Consider the following 21761-nt stretch of genomic DNA (forward strand, 5'->3'; position numbering starts at 1 on the left):
TCCGGCCATCCACTGTCAAATCTATCTCTGAGCTGTGAAATTACAAGGGTTTACGCAGCTGAATGGAAAGAACACGGAGCCGATGGAACGGCATTTTTTGTTGTCTCTAAGAAGTGGGACATGAGAACCCTAGTAGGATTTTCAACTGCTCCTTAAACTACCACATGGAAAAAATGGGGTGGTGGTCTCAGCCATATGCACCCAATGTGAGGAGAAAGAAACATTTCGAAAAATTAATGTCATTTGGAATGAAAACAAGCCAAAATAAAATGGGAGCACCAGAATTATAGAGTTGAAACCAGATGACTCGAATGCCATTAAGGAATTCCGCATCAAAGTATTTACTACTTTTTTCTCAATTCGACCATTCATTGGAAATTACATAATTTTGTCATAATTTTAAATAGGTTTCCAGAGAAAGAATCGATTATATAATATCTTTAATTTTTGCTGTTCACTGAACATTCGAGCAATCAAATTGGGAGAAAAATAGAGGCTTACAGTAACATCGACAATCATAACACTCTTTTATGATTATTTCGATTAATCTAGAAACTGTTGAAAAACGCATAAATGTTAAATAATAGCATTCAAGTCAAATGCGTTGTGGGTGCTTCATGGACTGCCATTCCAATTGAATAGCTGCAAATATAATTATGAATTTAGATATTTTTGAAATTTACGCTGGCTAAACTGGTCTTTTCCGAAAATTGTTTCGCAATTTTTCATATTTTGCAGAGAAAATTTAAAATTCAAATTATGAAAGTTATGGGGCTGCATGCTAGTTTTGAACTATTGAAAATATCAATAAACTGAAGGCGAATGAAGAAACATAAATGCACACATGAGGGAAATTTTATTTAGATTCTGTGTGGGAGTTCGTGTTATATGAAACTCGCTTCGAAACGGGTATAGTTGCAACCGCCTATTTTGAAAAGAGTATGGCACAAGGCGATTTAAGCAGAACTACCTCGCAATGAATGAATGTCTGGAATAAACGACTTGCATTCATTCCCTCGCAAAATGTAAATAGCATTAAATTAAAATCTGTAGATTACCAACAGTACCGTGTGTTTATCGAGTAGATGTGCGAGCCTCCACTCCATATTGAGAAAAGCCTCTTTGAAGAACGGGGTTTATTTCCAGTCCATACAGCGAACCAATCTTCCCTTTGAAAACTGAAGCGCGTGATGTGCCCCTTTGTACCTTAATGGATTTACCGTGTGCTTCTATTCATCTCACCTAAATCAATTCCACCAATTTGTCTCATGCAATTAACTTGAACTGTGAATGCAGTGATTAACATCATTTTGCGATGCCTTTGGGGAACTATCAGGGCTTTACGTTCATATGTAAATGTGAATATTTTTAATAATCGAGTAAGGTATCCAGTGAAATAGATCGATAGGTGTTTTCCGAAACCTAATTTAAACATTGTAATAGGTCCCTAATGTAGTGACTCAATTGATCATCATCTTCGGCTTAAGGTCATCTGAGTAAAGAATAGAATTCTAAAGTGATACAACACGACTGTAGGGCGTTTTTCTTTGCCATTCCTACCCTTTTCACAAGCTTCATGAAGTTGCCTAGAGATTACAGCTAGTGAGTTTAACTACAATTTGACACCGCAGTTAAGGTGGGGCATACAGGACCGACTTTATCACTACATTCCTACATCAATCAAACATTGGTACATTGAACATCAAGCAAAATTGAGAGATCTTAAATAAGCTGGAATCCAATAACCAATTCCGTCATATTTAGAATCTTTACAAACTAAAATAGATACAAATAAAATGCATGCAAACTGACATCTATCTGTGCTATGTTCAATAACATCGGCGTCATGTTTATTAGGATCGGTAACGATTGTGAATATATCGGATCCATTGTCATCGCCACCATCGCTATCGTCCTTTTTCTTATTATCATCATCTTCACTACGATCGGTAACCACACTTTCAAGTTCGCGATCAACATCTTCGTCGTCATCATGATCAATATCACCATCACCTGAGCCAAGATCGTATTCGGTAACACGTGTTGTTTCCTTTCGATTGTTTATATCTTGGCGGTTGGTATTTGTATTTGATGTGCCGCCCGAGTTACCACCGACTCCTGACGAGGACGAATACGATGTCTGATGTCCGGATGTGCTGTGATGACGATCAGTGGTGGAATCTTCATCATCTGGTCCAAAGCCTGAACCAGAGAAATCCGGCTCTTTCTCTAAATCGTCGTGGATCTGAAAATATAAAACGAACGTGAACATGAATCTTTGGTTTATTTTGTTTCCACTATGAATAATGTATTTTTGGATTAGAATTTGTTTGTTGGCCTTGAATTGAACTAAATACCCGCCAAAGATATTCTGTAATATTTTCATTATTCATGGAGGAAAGATTTATATCGATGCAGTCAAAGAGGATGGTGTGCCAAGCACTCAAATGAAAGTAGGATATTTTCAACAAATAGACCGGACGAATGGAATGATAATTGAAGCCAAATGAATTTTGATTTTTAGCAGACCATTCTACAGTTTTTATTTGAAATATCCTATTTTGAAAACGTTTACGAATTCCGAACGGAGATGATCTGTTAAAAGACCATAAATACATGTTTATTTCCATAAAACTGTTTTAAAAAAAATCCCATTCAACTTTGCTCAAAGCTTTTAACTTTGTTTTTGATCTACAAAGAATGAACCACCTGATTATTTATAGAAAATTATTTTATTTAAGAGGCCGCCGCGTCTGGTTCGCGCGCTTACCCCATTAAACCAATTTTCAGTAAACACTGAATGAGCCATATTTTACGTGTAGAATTGCGAATACTCTCCAATTCACAAACTATTTGTGGATCGCTAATTTAATGTCCATTGAGCTGGCTTTTAAGAGTAACTTCAAAGTATTCTAAGCTGGTCGTAAAAGGCGTATTGAAGGACCAAAATTTAAGGGTGAACAATCTGAAATTTTTAAAAATTTCTTGCTACCAAAACGTCAACTATGTCTCGGGTAGGCACCGGCCGTCTCGGCTATAATGTTTGTCTATCGAAAAAGATTTACGATTCGATAACTGATACGATTATGTGCGCACGCTCCTCGACAACAATGTGAAGGGCCCCCAATCCCCCGCCCGCTGCTGTTTCTAACTTGAGCGAAAACTCTGACGATATAGGCCGGACATTCTGAGTCTAAGCGAAGTGTGGTGTTGGAACTCTTAAGAGTACTCCTCTTCCTGTTGCGGTACTGTGGTTTTGTACTCTGGAAAGCCTAGTGGTAATAGACCCGAATCCGTTGTCAGACTGTTGCTGATGACACTCGGAAGGTGCGCTCTTGGAAGCCGATTTCTGACTGGAAATTGAGTATAGAGGAATTGCTCTATGCCTTATATGAGCAACGAATTTTAGTAGAGGCTTCTTAAAGGAGGCATTGATCATGATGTGTGATCTGAATACCAAGGTGGTCTCTGATAACAACTTCCTCGGTCATGGGAAGTCATGGTTTTGGTAACGGTGAAGGGTGATTTCAGGCACAAGGCATCCCACAACGTCAGTGCTTGCTGCCATCGTAGAACTAATGACTAAATCATTCCTAGAACGTATCAAAGAATACCTTGAAAGCAGTTTGGTTTCCGTCCTGAATTCTCCTGTACTGAGCATATCAATATCATCATTTTCTGTACGGAGTTTAGATTTGCGTTTCAACTGCCCTTCATTAATTTCAAGAAGTATTTTCACAGCCTCAACTATTGTCCTAGCAGCATATGACGCTGCATATTATCACCTACTGCATCGGGGAAAACTCTCAGAGGAGTTTGAAGTCGAAAGTCTATGTAGCCCGCTTGGCTTCCTTAGCTTAAAGGACTTAAAAGGTTTCAATAGGATTTTTAACTTTCCTCAAACATCACCAAAGTGACAACCACAGTTACTCGAAAGCTCCAAGGCTTCGATAACTCCTGTCTGCGACGGAGTACGCTAGCCTGATAAAATTTCAAATGAAGAACTTGATCGGCACACAGGCTAGTTACTCATGTGATCGGAAGGCGGAAGTGGCATTAAATTTGCTTTTTTATCCAAAATCTGGAAATCTCAACACCAACAGCAAATGGGTCACCCAGAATTACGTGACTCAGAGCGCAATGAAAAATGAGTTCAAGCTTCTCGGGAGCATGAAGTGCGTTGAAGCAAATTGTCAGAGACCGGCAACGATTGTGCGTAGGTGTGACGTCTACTCTACATAGGGGGATTTACGGCAACCGTGTAAATTTAACTGAGATTATTGGTCGAACCATTTTAGACCTTTCAAATCCCATATTTTTGCAACACATTATTTAGAAGTTGGGTCAGTTCTCGTTTATTTGAAAATATTCTGCAGATAAACTAATTCTACTACTCATTTGCCTGGAAGTCATTAGTATTTTGACATCTGATTGACATAGTGTATTCAATTGAACAAATAGCAAAGTTGATTTCGAGCAAATGGCCCTAATGGAAATAATCGCCTCAAACAATAGGGTCTGAGATTAAATCTGAATAAAACAGAACTTTTTACGACCGACCACAATGAAACAGGTACTATCAGTAGTAGCGGGCTGCCCAGAACTGAGCGATTTAAATATCTCGGATCAATGTTAGCAGCTAATGGTGAACTGTTATGAAATTGCTTCCTGTATCAGTGCAACTTGGGTGGAGTGGAGTTCAACAACTGCCGTCCTTTATGATAGACGTAACGCAACAACAAACGTCTCAAAACCAAAATTTACTGCAGTGTTTACCTCCCACTTTCTACGATTATAAATGCTGACTGACTATAAAAGACAATGAATGACGCTTTGAGATAATGGAGACAATGATGTTACGTTAGACTGATAGCGTAAGATTTCATGATCAGATCCGAAATGAGGACATTCGGCATAAATATCACCGATCGTGAAAAAATTGCAAGAGAGGCATCTTTGATGGTATGCACATAGAATCCGCGCTGACGAGATCTCACTTGCCATGATGGGTCTAAACATCTGAAGTCGATGAAACCAAACGAGCGTAACAACGACGACTTGACACGCCATATGGTGATTCGAGGCCTTACGATGACATAATAGATCAAGGCCAGCCGACCCTGCTTCCAAACAGAACAAAGGCTGAACAAGAAGATGACCCTACACTGCAAAAACCCCTCAACTATCATATTTCTGAATATTTTTTATTCATTTTTTTTAAAATATTAGAATTGTTATATACCTTTGGAATATCATCACTGATTCAATAAGATCGTCTTTTGCACGAAATGTTTCCCTCAAACTCAGACTCTTTAGTGGCCCATTCTCGGCGAATGGCAAAATTGAGCGCAACAACACAAACAGAGTGGATTTGCATACGGAGACTTGTACAGTCATTGTGTGCGCTAAATGAAGTTTGGAACATTTTAACAGCTCTTGATTTATGCAGGGTTTATAATAAGGTGTTGAATCCTGATAGAATATATTTGGTCTTTAGGCGAAATGTTTACGTACGAACGGTTTCAATACTGGTTTTAAAATAGGCTTCAAAATACTTTCGCGATAAAAAGGTGTACTTATTTCGTTCCCATGATCTCTAAGATAAAATAACAGCGGACGAGAATATCCAACAGTCTACACCATTACCATGGATAATGCTTGGTTCCTGCGCCCATTATCAGGACTGAATTCTCCAACGACCTTTCAGTTGAATATACACGATCACTCTGTTTGCTCAGTTACTGTTCAATTAGAAACGATGTCTCATCAGAAGATACGAATTTGAGTAATTGACCAGGTGAGTTAACTCTTTTGATCTCTAAAGCAAAAGTTAATTTTTCGTGCACCAGTCAAATTGTGGGCGTTTTGGAATTTGAGTTGCTTATTTGTGCTTGATATTTCCATTTCTTTCTTTCTCTTAAGGCAATATTAGGTGAGATCGCAATTGATATACGATCCCTACCATAACGCTTTCATTGTAGTATTTTATCATCTGAGGCCAGAAATTTTATTCACTTTTAGATGTTGAAGCAATTTCAATTTTTCGTATTAAAAAAAAGCTACACTTTGGCTGATCGACTTCGTTTGCAGAGTAGAGGTGATCTCATCAGATGCAAAAATCAAAACGTTTGACAGGTATAAGCGTAGTGAAATTGTTAATAGTGCAATGCAAGAAGTTGTTAATAGTCAAATGTAACTCTACAATGTAATTTAGTCAACCAGTTTTCCGGCTTCTCACTTCAGAGGTCAAAAGCAGATCTACCATCAATGTTCTCAAGCGGAGTAAATTCGACGAAAATAGTCATTGAAACCCCTGAAATTTCTGCGCTACACACCCAGAAAACACATTTTTCAGGTGGAGTGAATAAAAGAAACAATTTTACGATGTTGTAAAACAACCGGTGTTGATAGGGTTAATCGAGAGGATTGGCATAACGTTCTATGTAGAAGGGGATTCTTAAAAATTGGTCGTTATCTATCATCGACTTGTAGATGTAACAATCCAGCAAAGATTAAATTCCGGAGCCCGATGAAGGGCCATATTTTAACGAACCTAGATTTTTGAAATGGCTAAGAAGATAAGTCAATTGTCACTGAAGCGGTAGACTCGCTCCAAAATAAATTCAGAACATACACCTATGAGGAAAACAGTGAAAGAAAACAACACAAATGAAACCAGAAAACTCGAATCTGTGTCGCAATCCTCGAAAGATACTTCTCTGCGGTGAAGATGAAGCGTGGAGGCCTGAGCATTCCATTGGAAAATTTTGACGGTTTGGAGGTCTCACAATGGAATCATATCTGCAGTCTTCTCAAGATTTCACTTCACCAGCCTCCGTGTGCACTTAAGGGAAAATCGTAGGTAGGGGCCATTATCTGTGTCATTAGCTCCTCAGCCATCTGACCAAAGCGTGGTCAATCAATCGAATGTTGTGCCTTAAATATACTCGAAATTTGTGCACTGCACCCACTGCTATCAGACGTTCCTGCTCAATCACAGTGCAGTTTCGCTGAACCTGATTAAGCTATCCTAACATGTACGCGGCGGGAACTTCACCTCCATTCTGCATTAGCACTGTTCACTAATGCCACAATGGATGTTGAAAGGTTCGATGAAGCAAGAGCTTTTTAGGAACGGTGCACGAATCGTTAATACCACCCGCTCTTTCCAAGCAATCCCTACAGCTGTTTAGATCGCCTAAAAATTTGAAATGGCACATTTCTTATCAGGATCATTGTAAATCGTCCTGTTTTCCTATGATGAGCCCCAAATAGTAACGGATCTCGGGAATCGATCGATTCCCAAAGCCCGTATCCGATTAATTTCGACATTAGATTAACGTTTCGATAACAGGAGATACTGAAAAGTGTCGCTACTTAATTGGTTTATTTCCTCCGATATTAATGTGGTATGTAGCAAGGCTTGTATGTTCTACGCCCTTCGTCCTGAAAGACGAAAAACTATCATTGACCGCTTGGAGCCTTGCTAATTAGTGTGTCGTCAATTCACTTTGTTTGACGTCCTCGATATTTTCAATTAAACAAGCACGAAGCAGTGCAAATAGGTCCTGCGTGAGTACGAACTTGTGGACTAAATTAGTAGCAAGTTACGAATTTTAGGGTAATGACAGGGAAAGGAGGTATGACGTCGATTCCCTTCGGTCATGGAACGTGTTGCATCCCGACACTCTGCCTACTGTGCAGACGTAGAGTCTCCCATTAGTACCAACCATAGTCATAATAGATAATTTCCGTGTGAACTCCGAACACTAACGTCTTAAGCCGTGACACCTCATTATGTCGGATATCTTGGTTTGGGTGGCTTGGATGAGAACGTCGTGGGGTCTATGGGCAACGCAGCGAGAGGGACGTCACTGAACCCAAAAAGTGACAGAATTGATGACATATTCTACCTCGATCAGACCCCGCTTCATATTCTCCAGAATTATACCGAGCCCTGATATTTGTTGATCTTTGCTCCTGGTGATATATGCACCAAATAGGCAAAGAGGGAAATTACAAATAGTGAATTTTATATGAAGCGGAAAATAGGGATATAGATAAGTAAAATTGCACTTTCTTTTGGATTAATCAAGTAATCAGAGTCGAATCTGCCTGAAAGCTAGTCAACAAAGAAAACCAACATCAATCATGATGGTGATGTATTTTCTGATTGTAATTACGCGATATTTCTAGCGATTAATTCTTTGAAATAATATAATGAATAATATCCTATTCGCTAGTGTGGATTTATATTAGATTGTTGCATATGAAATGGCCGATTTGGCAATCAAGTGAAGTTAGTTGCAATTTTGCTGTATCAAACCCCCACCAGTTGGCGCTGTTAGTGTCGGATAATGAAGTGTAAATACTCCTACATTTAATCAAAGAGTCATTTCAATTTTGACCATCGTTGTGATAACAGTAAATAAGAAGGAAAAAAAGGGTGGAAAAGAGCTAAGAACGTATACTTTTTCTGAATGAATTCAAACTCGGTCATAAAGCAGCGGAGGCCACCAGGAACATTAACAGCGCATTTGGAGCTGATGCGGTAAGCGATCGAACCACACGGCGGTGATTCGAAAAATTCCGATCAGGCGACGTAAACCTTCAAAGTGAGCCACGTGGACATCCAGGACCATCGATTGATAACCACGAGCTGCGTTTGCTAGTCGAATCCGACACACGTCAGTCTGTGAGAGACATTGCAAAGAAACTGGGCGTACACTATTCGACAGTGTCCCGGCACTTGCAATAACTTGAAAAAGTGAAAAAGCTCGACAAAAGGGTTCCGTAAGCACTTACGGAGCAAAACATGGCGCTTCGAATGGAAATTTGCAATTCTTTACTCTCCCGCAACAGAAGCAATTGCTTTTTGCACAGAATGGTGACCAGTAATGAAAAGTGGATATTATACAACAATCGTCGCCGATCAGCACAGTGGCTAGATGCTGATGAGTCACCGAAACATATGCCGAGTGTCCATCCGAAGAAGGTAGTGGTGACTGTTTGGTGGTCTACAGGTGCAGTTATCCACTATTCTTTCTTGGCGCCTGGAGAAACGATAAATTCACAGAAGTAATGTGCCAAACTCGAGGAAATGCACTAAAAATTGAGTATTCAACGGCCGAGATTAGTCAACAGAGATGATGTGATATTCCTTCACGACAATGCACGACCTTATGAATCCAGAACAACGGTTCAATAGTTGAACGAATTGCAGTATGAGACTCTGCCTCATCCACCGTATTCACCGGACCTTTCGCCAATCGACTACCACCTTTTTAAGCATTTGGATCATTTTTTGGCGGAATAACAATTGAGGAATGAAGAGGCCATCAAAATAGCCTTCGACGAGTTTATCAACACCCGAATATTGGACTTTTACGAAACTGGCATACATGCTCTTATATCTCGCTGTGAGAAGTGTTTTGAACCTTTTGTAAGCTTTACAGTCGTTTCAAATTTTAGTACCAAATCGGCCATTTAATGTACAACAACATAATATTTTGCAAAAACCGATATTTCGGGAACCACTTGGTCCCTTCATACCGAAGTATCGGTATTCGCAAAATATAAACTATTTCAAATGTATTTTCGTAGCTATTGCAACATTACTCATGAGAAGCCTGCTTGGCAAATTTCATGAAACACGACATTTGCGGAAATATGTGGAAGCCTTAGATTGAATAACCCAATTCTCCGAAGCCAAAATTACATGTTCATTACAACGTAGATAACTGTATACGCTCATATCTGAACTTTATCCAAATATTTGCTGAATGACGTTCTAGTGCACTAATAAAATGTTTCGAATAAGCTGAAAATATGCACAGCAAAATTTCTCAACTTCTGTTTTGCTGAATATACAAATATGGAATTGCAAATACCATCAGCATACGTAGCGGCTCCTCAATTCCATACTCGAAACCTAAAGAAGAATTAATGCCAATTATTTGCTGCCAAGCACATTCCAAATACAATTTCGTGTCGGAAATAGATTCTCTAAGCGGAGAGCTCTCATTCATGGAAACAGTAATTAATAAAACTTTTATGATTACGTTCACAAATTCGATTCTCCAAGTTCAAATTCAAGCATGTGATTGATAGCAAACGCCAATAGCTGCCAAATAATTCAATTATTGGAGCAATCACTTAGCCGATCTGGCTTGTCCGCCTTTAAAATGGACTCGTTCCCCGAAAATTGACTTAATTAAAATAGCCTTGCAGCTAAACTTAGTGTACACAGCAGTAACACATAGAAGCATTCATCTAATGATATCCATCGGCATCGTATTCCAGTCCGCAGTGCAGCAGCCAGCCGGGGAGGCTGCAAGCTCAAATATTTAAATTTCATCACATTGAAAGCGCGCAATTCAGTTTTCTTTTCAGAATTCTAAATATTCGTGAATTATGAATTGTGCAAAGCTGCTTTTTCCTTCATCCATTTTTTCTAGTCCCATTCCTGACGGCGGATTGCATTTAAACCTCTTGCAGATATTATAATTTCTTTTATACACACACACATTAACAAAAAGCAGAAAGGAGGCAAAAAGGAATGGTTGTAAGGCTGGGTTTAACGAGCTATCCTTGACGTGTTTTCTCTTGAAAGCATTTAGAAGAAGGAATCCTTGCATGCTGTATGTTTGTGCCCGAGAGGAGTCCTTTCTATTCTGTATTCTGTGTGAGCCCAGCTGCAAGGTGCCTTCTGTGTATTTTAGTGTAGCATCGCTCATAGCCATGTCGTCATCTTCTGGCTCGAATGTATGCCATCATCAGCAACCAGGCCTGAATGAAACCAGAAACCCCCGATGCTGGCAACGTGCATTAATGTGGGCGGGTGGATTTTAAGTAATGAATATTATCATGAGGATCAACTTGACTTCATCTTATCGTAGTTGCGTTGCCGCTTTAATTGAAAGCGTATTTAAATTAATGTTTTCTTGCTTAAAGACGACAAGCTGCTTCTTCGCTGGGGTAAGAAAGCCCAGGCGGATTGTTTTCAGTTAGGTCTTAGCATTTGAAATGAGTACTTACTTCGCCACGACCTCCAGATCCTTCAATTCCTTCATCGTCAATATATATTTCATCTCTAGGAGTTGCATTATATGTTGTTGTTGAGGGTTGGACAGTTTTCTGGAAAGAAAGAGTAAGAGCGTTACTACTATTTATTTATTACGGAAAACTTAAAACATAAAGAAGCAAATTAACACTAAAGAAATCTATAAATGGATTCATCTATAGTTTTCAGAACTTATAGCTGAAAAGCTCAAATGAATGCTCAATAAAAATCACTGGCCACTCTATTTGCTGTAGCTAATCGATGACAATCGAAAGATTTGCATTTATGGTTATAGATACAACTGCACTTATTACCTAATATAATCGTTCATGAATCATTAGGTATTCATCGAAACGCAACATTACCATTGATCACACTCCTAAAGAATGTTTGGATTGAGCTTACTCACCATTATTTTTAAATGGGTAACTATATAAAAATAGTCGTCCCATTGCAGTAATAACAGAGGGATTTTTATGGACTTTCGGCTCCTTGCTACATATAATTATCAACTCATTGCACAGCTTAACCAATTAAGCGTTTAAAATTAAAACTTTCAATCTTTTTCTTTTCATGTTTTATAGGAGAACAACCTTTATCTAAGTATTAACAGTCACAATGCAGTAGTTCCACACACAAGGCTTGGTTTGATCATACTTAGATCGTTAGGTTTTTATTGGAATAAAGTTCACTTTTGAGGCTAGTCACCATTAATTTGTCGTTAGTGAAAACTTGAATATATGTGCAAAAACAGTTGCTATAATATTGAGTTTACTCCTTAATGCATATAGTCATCATTATAATTGTCACCTACTAATCAACATGTTTTATTGATCGCTTTCTCCATCAACCGTAGGGTGGTCGACATTGCTATCAGCATTTTACTTCGGCAAACAATCTAATTCTGGCTAATGTCACAGAAGCCTCCATCCTATCAAAACTTTAGATATGTTTTCTTTGTGTTTCGTTTTAAGTTCGTTTGATACATTTCTCGATTAAATCCGTTTGGATCTGCAATCTAACGCTCATAAGGCCCTTTGGACATTCCAGGTAATTGAATGTTTCTGTGGGAACTGAAGGGTGGTACTGAGATTGCAGATTCGACACTGCAATCCGCAAAAAATATCTGAGTAATGCACGTTGATTTAATGCTTACAGCCCTACTATCAAATCCGAGAGGTGGCGAACAGCAAGTTTTCTGCGTTTTAAAGCAGACAGGTCGTCCAGGTCGCAGGCAATGCAACACGCTAACAATCTGTGAGAGATTGCGGCATAACTTTATCGTCCAAAAGAATTTCGTCTGTAACATCACAGACTTCAGACCAACTAACAAAAAAATTGGTGCCCTTTCAGTGGAAACTAAATTTTCTAATGTTAATTAATCAACGTATCAGCTCCAACTGAAGATAAGAACGATTCAGATTTTACGGACAACGTACAGAAAATATCGGCGAATTCAACGCAAAGGTCAGAAAAGAGCTGGTCCATCGTAGAATTGGGGTGACAGTCTACAATATCACTACTACTATCAAATAACGAGAACGAATACCGGCTGGTAAAATATGTTTGTAGCAGAAACGGTTATGAGACTAGTAATACAGACACTCACACGCTCCGATATATAAGTTCAGCCCCAAAAAATGTTGACATCCTTTCAACAATGGCAATTCACCCTAAAATGCGCTTTCGCGGGCATTTTTGAAGTAACCCGGTTTCCTCGCTGCACCCAGTACTGCGACCTTACCAATAGACATCAAGCGCATTGCCAACGTGCCAACCTTTGGTTCACATCGATAGAGGTTCAGTTCCAATATTGTCGTTGAATTTAAGGCTGTCAAGAATTCTTTTGGCCCGATTCCGTAGCCTATATAACGACGAAATATATGGGCGATACCATGATCGTCTGGTTGTGGATAAAAATTAACTCAATATGTTGCGGCGGACGGGTCGCTTAATCCGTATGAGGAAGGATGATCCAGCCCGTAAAATCTATAAGGGCAGCATCTATAGCAGAAGAGGACGTGACAGGCCCCACCTCAGCTGGAACAACGGCGTGGAGATGTCTGAAGTTCCTTTCTAATGCGGGCCTAGACTGGATACCGGTTGTTGCGCCATAGATGATGATGTCAAAGAAGCCTTGTTAAATCTTTATTCCGTGTTGCAGGAAAGTCTTTTCAAAATGTTATTGTTAGGCTTAGAACTATCGGTGAAACAATCATCAGACCTATCAATAGAAATGCATTGTCTGGGAGGAAACACGTTGGATCACATGTTCACGTAAACACTATGGCTTAGGCGCTTACCACAGCGCGTCTCTTTAGCCGCAGTCGATAGTCTCGATTACTTGCGGATAAAATTATTAAAATATAACGCTCAGCTCGCAACAACTTAATGCCTATCACTCAGATGGCCGTAAGCAGCGATATAGAGGAGCGAATTGAGGAACTGTCTCAAAAGATAGTTAAACTACGTCAATCCTCGGATTCACCACATCGTCGGCCAGCAAATAAAAATAACACCTGCTCCTACCATCGTAGATTCCGAAGCCTACATAACGATGAAATCTATAAGCGACACCACGGCCGAGGCAGACCCTGCCTGAGGTGGAGCGATGGCGTATATGAAATTGGTGGATCTCAGCACAAAATCGGGGTGTCTGGAGTTCCTTACTAAGGCGCCTAGACCTAATACCAATTGTTGCGCCGTTGATGATGATGATCGCAGATTCGATGTGTGTACGAAATTCCTCGTTGATACTGCCGCAGATATAACTTTTGTACCCGCTAATCGTACCAACACACTCACACCCAGTAAGCTCCAACTTTACACTGCTAATTCAACCAGAATCATAACTTTTGGTGAAAGAGCTCTCACCCTCAAGGTAGGGTTACCCAGGCCTATCCAGTGGACTTTCTTCATATGGCTTAGAAAAAGAACGGGGAATGGAGACCGCAAATACAATTCATAAACCATTCCGGATCTCTTCTTAAGAACTATTCATCCATCACTGTAACATAGGTAAAAAGATCTTTTCTGTCATGAATTTAAAGCGTGTATCCTACCATATTTCTGCATCTGTAGAAAATGTTGCTAAACCAGCTATTATTACCGCGCTCTTCGAAGGTTTGCGGAAGGCACTAAAAACGTTCCAGCGTTTCATCAACGAGACAGCCAAATATGTACTCGAAGCAACTGCCGTAAACTTTTCAAGGTTCCTTATATATAACAAAGTTCATAACCTTTACCAACAAAAGGTCAGGTCATTGGACTCATGTCCGAATCTCAGGGATTCAAACATTGCATGACAGTGAACGATAGATTTACCAGTTGTCTCGAGGTAATTGCCATAAACGACATCATAGCAGAAACTATCAGGAATGCCTTGTTCCCACATTGGATCGCGTGATTCCGATGTCCAAAAATTATAACTATAGACCAACGATTTCAATTCGAAAGCTCATTATTTGCAGCCCTTTCCCGACTTGTTGACTGTAATGGGATTCGTACAGTCGCTAATCATCTAAAAGCAAAGAGAATAGTGCAAAGGTGGCATCGTACTTGAAAATACTGCGCGCCCATTTATTAATATTGAGATCATACTAAAAAGTGGAGTTAAAAGCCTCTCTTGCAGAATAGTGATATGGACAACCACTCCGGATCCCTGCCGGTCGTCCCATTTCATTTTCATGAAAACTTTCGCATCCACATGAGAAACAATATGCTTCTACATCTCAAGATCGCCGCGAGAAAATATTCCATCCCCCCTCTCACAGAGAAGATGCTTGCACACGGTTATTGGACCAATTGTATTCTGGTCCACACGATTTACTATGGCAAATTGACGACCGTTTTATACCAGCTCATATGGTTAGTGATAATGTCATTCCTTATTCATAACCCACAACATCGCAGCAATCACCAGCCGATATACAGCGTGATCAAGCTTCTCAACAATTCTGTGCAGAATTAAGAGCCTACCCCGGAAAAAGAAAAGCAGTCAAAATTGACGACAGCATGAATCTCATGCAGAACATCCAATTTGAGCTATTAGTCACTAAGGTTACAATACTCCAAAAAAGTTAGTGTTAAAATTGGTTCAACAAATTCAGCGAAGAGAATTTTGACATTAAAAATGCTCCTCCTCAAGACATTGATGACCAAAAATTTTAGACAGTGGTCAACTCACGTTACACGACGCGATACATTGTAGAAACAGTGAAGGTTCATTAAAAATATATTAACCTGCACTTAAAGGAGCTTGAATACGCAAAAAAAATAGATTTGCGCATTTTTCCTAAACTCAAAGAAGTTCATTGGACGTGCGTATTAGCACCTAGGATATGCTACTGGAGGGTAAAAAAAAATGATCCTTTTTCGAAAGGGCAGGTAACTGGTGACGAGAGATGATCTTTTACGAGAGGAAGGAAGGTTATGCTCTCAGTATCCTGAAATTTTCTTGAGCTCCTACTAATTAATCGAACGACCATTTTGGAACAGTATAGTCGACAATTTGCCAGTTCGAACGCATCTCTCGTTCAACGTCGAAAGCTCGTCAATCGTAAAGGAGTTGTGAACCATCACGGCAATACGGGAAGATTGAGGAAGGAATACTTAGGGAGGCCAAAGAAAGTCATTGGACTGTAGCGTCATAGAAGAAACAAAGCGTATCCCATGATAAGAGTGGATAAGGAAATTTGGGACTCGAAAAGAGGATGCGCTGGTTAGATGAATCCTACTTGACACGAAGGCTGCAACCATGAAATAGAGAAATATCAATACAAACGTGAAAGATAATATTTGCGAGTTCGATAACCTATTTGGCGGTTTTCGGGCAAAAAAAACAGCCTCTAGCCCCACGAATCCAGGGACTGGCAGGAAGACGAGAACCTGAAAGTAAAGTGTCTACAAAAGGGTAATCGCTCAAACACAAAACACACAAAGAGGAAAAAATGAAGAAAGAAGCCATTTAAAGGAGAGCAGACCAGGCAATAGGACAGAAATAGTTATTCGATTAATTCGACAACATAAAGTCACAGTTTCCCCGAAGGATTAAAAAACCTAAAGAATAAAGTGAAAACGCCCGTTACTCTTCTACTATATTTCGGGAGGGACGTACATCCTTCTTCAGCACATTTGCTATTTTTCCCCTTCCGAAATTGCCAGGCTGCCACAGCACCAAATTGACACAACCCAAACGAAGCTGGAAAAGGCTTTATGTGCGTTAAAACCGAACGCACTGACGACCAGTCGTAGCATTGAAAAGTTTCAACAGAAATCTGACCTCATCGAAGACAAGTATCAGAACTGGGAAGACCTTTGTAGCAAGAGATTTTAACGTTGAGGTAGTTAACTGGCGATTGCAAAAGACGAACTCAAGAAGAAGAAAGAAAATAGATACCAATACTGCCTTGAGGACAGAAAAGTTGCATATAAAAATGAACGCTGACTAGGACCAATAGACCAACAATTAGAAAAACGGAGGAGTTCAAACGCCCAAGAATGTCGCTGTGTAATTAAAATGCTTGCTTACTAATATGGTTGCTATTTTTCCCAAAATGAAGCAAAACTTCAACACACATACCCGCCATAGTTATTAGTTTGCTGAAATGTGTTTCAGTTCGCTCCAAGACTTCCGAGAAGTTGGCATTCCTCTACCACTCTTCTGCGCCATGTGTTCCTAGTGCGACCCACTTGTCGGCCATCTTAGGACAATGTTTTTCCCCGTATGGCTTAGCCACCGATGGAGTTGCCACTTTCCGTGTACTACTTACACATATAGCAACTGCTTTCCAGAGTTTGGAAAAACAGCGATGGTGGATCTAGCGCTGTTAATGCGTCGGCCGAAACGATGCCTCCGAGATATACATATACACTCGCAGTCGTCAACAATGCCCAATTTTATTTTATTGGATGCTTGTTGCCGATCAATCGAAACTCAGCTGACCTCGTGCGATGCCCTGTACTCGAACAGAGTGCCGCTGATGACGAGGTGATGAAAGTTGCAGAAGTCTACCAACTTTTGTTGTTACAGTTACTACGACCTTCATTAAATTTCTGAGCAAGTTGTTGTCAGAGGCCATTTGGTGCGTATATTTGTTCACAAAAAGCATTTTTGCTTTCCACAGTGAAGATCCTGTGAGAAACCAGCTCCAAGGCATCGAGCGGATTCTACGCGGAAACTGTCAGCAATCGTTCGACTCGGAATTGACATCTACTTCCATTAGGTTTTCGTGAGTGCACAAAAACAGTCGCGCAAGCGGAAAAGGAGTATTTCCCACAGTTTTCGCTTATATCCTTGGAATTCTCGCTCAAGTTGCAGAAGGCAGACATTTCGGGTGATTGGTGACCGACGAAAAATCAAAAGTGTGGAACGATCGGTATTAAACAGGCTGAGGACCTTTTATCTAAATATACAAGGTTTCAACTCCTTACTGTTATTTTCGAGGGCGTAACCAAGAAGGTGGCATTATTGTTGTATATCACGTAAAATGGAACAGCGGAATTTGTTTGATAATAAGGATGATGGCGCGATGACCGAAGTATAATAGTTGAGAAGCCAACTTTGCTGCGTTAGCTTCGTGCCCCAGTTCGAATCCCGGCCACGGCAGGGTAGGTTGGTAATTGTCTTAAGGAGATAGAATAGTACAACAGACCTATTAAGGGTCCAAGTATTCAGTACTCGGCCAACAAACAAAAATAAGAAACACAGGTTGACAATTATAAGTGAACAGTTTCACTGTGCATATTTGAACTTAAGATTTGTTTTCGTGACAGGTTTGTGCCAAAGGGGTACTGAAAAAATCTAAATAATCACTAACTAAAAAACATTCATTGTAAGATTACGACTATGTCATTTTGTTTTTGTCATCGCATACATCAAGCGGTAAATGAAATTTTCATTGGCGAAAATCTAATAACTGAAGTCAAATATAGAATGAGAGGGATTACTCATAGCATTATCAAAGAAGTAGTTGCTGAACAAGCACTTAACGCAAAATTGGCATGAGCTAACCAAGATTAGCTGCAATGTTACCGAAGATATTAACTTAACTACCTGCAAAGGAAACTGAAAAAGACAGGGATCCAATTTTACTTGAACCTTACACTAATATTTGACACTTGATGAATGACAATGAGGCTTTTGGGATAAAGAAAAAGGGCCTTATAACGAAAATTTTCTTTCATGTTTCATCAGAAAAATTAACATATCGCACATTGTTGGATGACATATCGCATATTGTTGGATGACGAAGGAGCAAATTGCTACTTAATGGGAATATGCGTGACTATGTTTTGCAAGAGAACCAACCAAAAGGGAGTGGAACTGCGGAAAGTTTCGTTACTTATGTTCATATATACAGTATGCTGTTGATTGCCAGAACAAACAACTGCTTTACTATTGTCAAAAAAAACTCCAAAATTCTATGTCCTTCCTCCTTTTCCTCCCAATCTTCAGATCCTCTCTATTCTCTTTTGTGTGAATCGATCTCCTCCTCTAGCCCAGATTGTTTTTATCTGTGCAATTCAGGTCATTATATCACAACCCCCTCATGCACATTCTCCCCTAGAAACTTATTTAGAAACTTTTGCGCCTCGTCCTTATTTAGCGCTTCGATTCCTGACCGATTAAACACCCTAACAAAGACGGTATACTCAACTGAACACGAATCTGTTAAGGTCAAGTGAAGCTAAGATTGCTATCCCCAATAGTTTCAACTTGAGTGAAGGACTTCTATTCAGAAAGCAAGTACATAAAGCCTCAGCTATTCATGCCTCCACGCTAAATAGAACTACTTCACTCGAGAGTGTTCTATTTGGATACACTGAAAGGATTTAATCAAATGCGAAGATGCTTAACTCAGTAGCCTCATATTCCCGTCGAGCATCTGGAGCGTCAAAACTTTTCAAAAGCAATTCAAATTTTCAAGGCTACACTAGGATACAGTTTACCCAGAGCATTTAATACTTGAATGTGAAGCTGTGAAAGGTGAAAGGTCACAGTGAAATACTATAATCCACAACCCAATGACGCAAGCACTCCTGGGAGATCCCAAGGGTATTATCCGCAATACACCTAGTATCAAGGATTTTTCTTTCCAATTTAATTTGCTGTCACTATTAATCCGACGTATCAATCCGCCAAGAGCAAATAACATGTTTTTGTATGTTGCATGCTGCAGGATATGAGAGGATATTCTCGTACGTACTCGTAAGTATGTTAATACCCGGTACGTATGAGGGTTCCATAACATAAGCAGATACGTTTGTAGATTATTTCGTCGGCTCGGATGGAAAAAGCATTATCCTACTTTTCTTGTAACAAGGCGTCACTCCACACACTTCAGAAGGATAATTAAGTTACAACTGTGGTGAACGTTCGGAACAATGGGGATAGTGTAGCGGCCGGGGAAACCAACCTTCTCCGCCCAGCAGCGGTAACCTTAATCTTAATCACATATGTTTGAAATAGGAGTAAGAGTTTTGTGAAATAGGAAACATAGTGAAATACCTTCCTTCCTTCCTGTGATTCTTCAGAAAAATCAATTCCAGACTTTTTCGTTTCTCACTATCCTTGAAACGGATGCTGTGCTCCCTAGATATGTTACGAGAGTTAGCTGATGACGTAGAAATGTGGTGGCAGCATTTGTACTGCGCCAAATAAAGCTCGCGTTGAAACTAAACACTTAATTCGATGCTGCTCGTGATGCTCCTTCAAAACTGCTGCATTATTTGCTCTCAGGTCACTAATTTCATATTCAGTAAACATCACACCGTGAAAACTCCAATTCCCAATTATATTCCTAAGAATTTTTCTAGGCCTAACAGCAACAACCTAGTCCACACAGTTCACTAATCATCCGAAAGGATATCAATCACACACCACAGATATTCTCACAAGTTTTTGTATTAAAGCGAATTTTAGTTGTTTCAACAGTTCAGAGGCAAATGTATGGAAACCGACTTGGAGACTAACATAAACAAGGACGAGATGGAAGCTTTATTTGGCAAGTCCTTTTTATATAATGGGTGGATAGCTTTTCGTGGATACTAAGCTCTATGGGTGGACTTCGGCAGAGCACGTTAACCCAGAATTGGTGGCTTGAATTTATAACTTTTCCCCGAAGGGACTGCGCACAGAGAAATCGAGCCAACTATTTTTCAGAATTAGGTTTTCCTTTCGTCGGGGATTCGGATGTGCACTGATTTTTTGGCAAACAATATATCGTCAACAAGAAACAAGAACAGAAAGTTTTAATCAGATATTGCACAATGATAGCATCAAATAAGGTTAAGTTTGGTTCCAACTTTTAGGGTTTGGTTTTGTGTAGTACATGGCTTAGTTGACATATGAATAGTTTGTTTCATGTCTATTTAAGAGGAACAATGAAAGAAAATATAAATGCAATTACATATTGTCTTCGGCGGAAGGAGAAACTAAAGAGCTTACTCTATGTTTACTAAAACTAGGGAAAGAAGAAGAGCCAAAGAAACTAAACTGCAATTCAATATAACGCCGACATAATCTCGAAATCGGCCGATGAAAGTAGATATCGAACTCCTTGAAGGAAACCTAAAAAAGATTCACACTATGTTTGTTATAAAACACATATTTTGCGGGAGATGATGTCGAAGAGGCGGAGCTATCCTTCAGATAATTACAAACCTTGAAAAATGTACACATATCAAGGAAGATTCTGCGTTGTTACAGACAAGATAAATAGTCCAGGCGAGGAAAATTCTTCTTAATTAAGAGAGGTCCGATGAACTTGACAGGCGCGTCAAGAGCGAGTCAGTCACAATTACTGATGGGTGACCAAATCACGGAGCAATGTTCAAATATTTTAATAATAATAACAATCGTTGGTGCAACAACCCATGTTGGATCAGGGCCTTAAAGTGTGTTAGAGCACTTCATTCAAAACCGTAACGGTACACTAGGAGGCAATGTGGTCAGCATTGCGCTCGACCGAGATTATTACCCTGATTTAAATCAGGTACTCATTCACAGCTGAGTCGACTGGTGTCCGACGTTAAATCACGATATAAAGCTTACTGTCAACAGCGAGATTTGAACCGCAACCTTCCGTACGACAGCCTTGCGCTCTAACCACTTAGCTATCCGGATGGTTCAAATATTTTGCAAACGAGAAAGTTGAAGAATGATGTTAAAGAGGACCCAAAGGAGATGAAGTCAGAATAGGAAGTGTATGATAAAGCCACCATTCTGGAAACATGATTGAAAAGTGTTAATTGAAACCGAACTTACCTTCGAAAATCATAAACTAAACACAAATATGATAGACCAAATGAGCAGGAGAAGGGAGCTGAGAGAGGATTTGGATGAGTAACACATCGAGTGGCATTTTGTATAGAAAATCGATGAAAACAAGTTAACTGACGCTACTTTGGACGGAAATACATATATTGAAAAACGAATTCGAGAATACATTCAAATTTTACTCGGTCTCCCCTCCTTGAGACAGTTCATGGAAGCATCTTTAACTTCGGTCAACGTTCCGCTCTGGGTTCTTGTCAAGAAGTTTCACCGGAGTTTATTTGGTGCTATACCACCCGAGTTATTCCAATAAATACATATAATCCAGAAGAACCCTTGGGAGGATATGCTTTATGCCCAATTATTTTCGGTTACCATCTTGGAAGAATTGCATAGTGGCTAGGGTTATCCCCAGACAGAGTT

General features: G+C 39.7%; 1 protein-coding gene across 3 annotated transcripts in view; it reads right to left on the minus strand.

Annotated features, from left to right (window-relative positions):
• LOC119647260 (syndecan) overlaps nt 1-21761 on the minus strand; it is a 71917-nt gene that overhangs the window by 18239 nt on the left and 31917 nt on the right. For 2 of the 3 annotated variants that reach the window (XM_038048141.1, XM_038048140.1), the window contains 2 exons: nt 11038-11136; nt 1813-2245 (listed from right to left, as the gene is read on the minus strand). In XM_038048141.1, coding sequence (XP_037904069.1) covers nt 1813-2245; nt 11038-11136 — 532 coding nt within the window. The remainder of the gene's footprint in view (nt 1-1812; nt 2246-11037; nt 11137-21761) is intronic. The other variant, XM_038048142.1, reaches the window with a different exon arrangement.

This window comes from Hermetia illucens, chromosome 1, assembly GCF_905115235.1.
Source record: "Hermetia illucens chromosome 1, iHerIll2.2.curated.20191125, whole genome shotgun sequence".
Classification (NCBI taxonomy): Eukaryota; Metazoa; Arthropoda; class Insecta; order Diptera; family Stratiomyidae; genus Hermetia; species Hermetia illucens.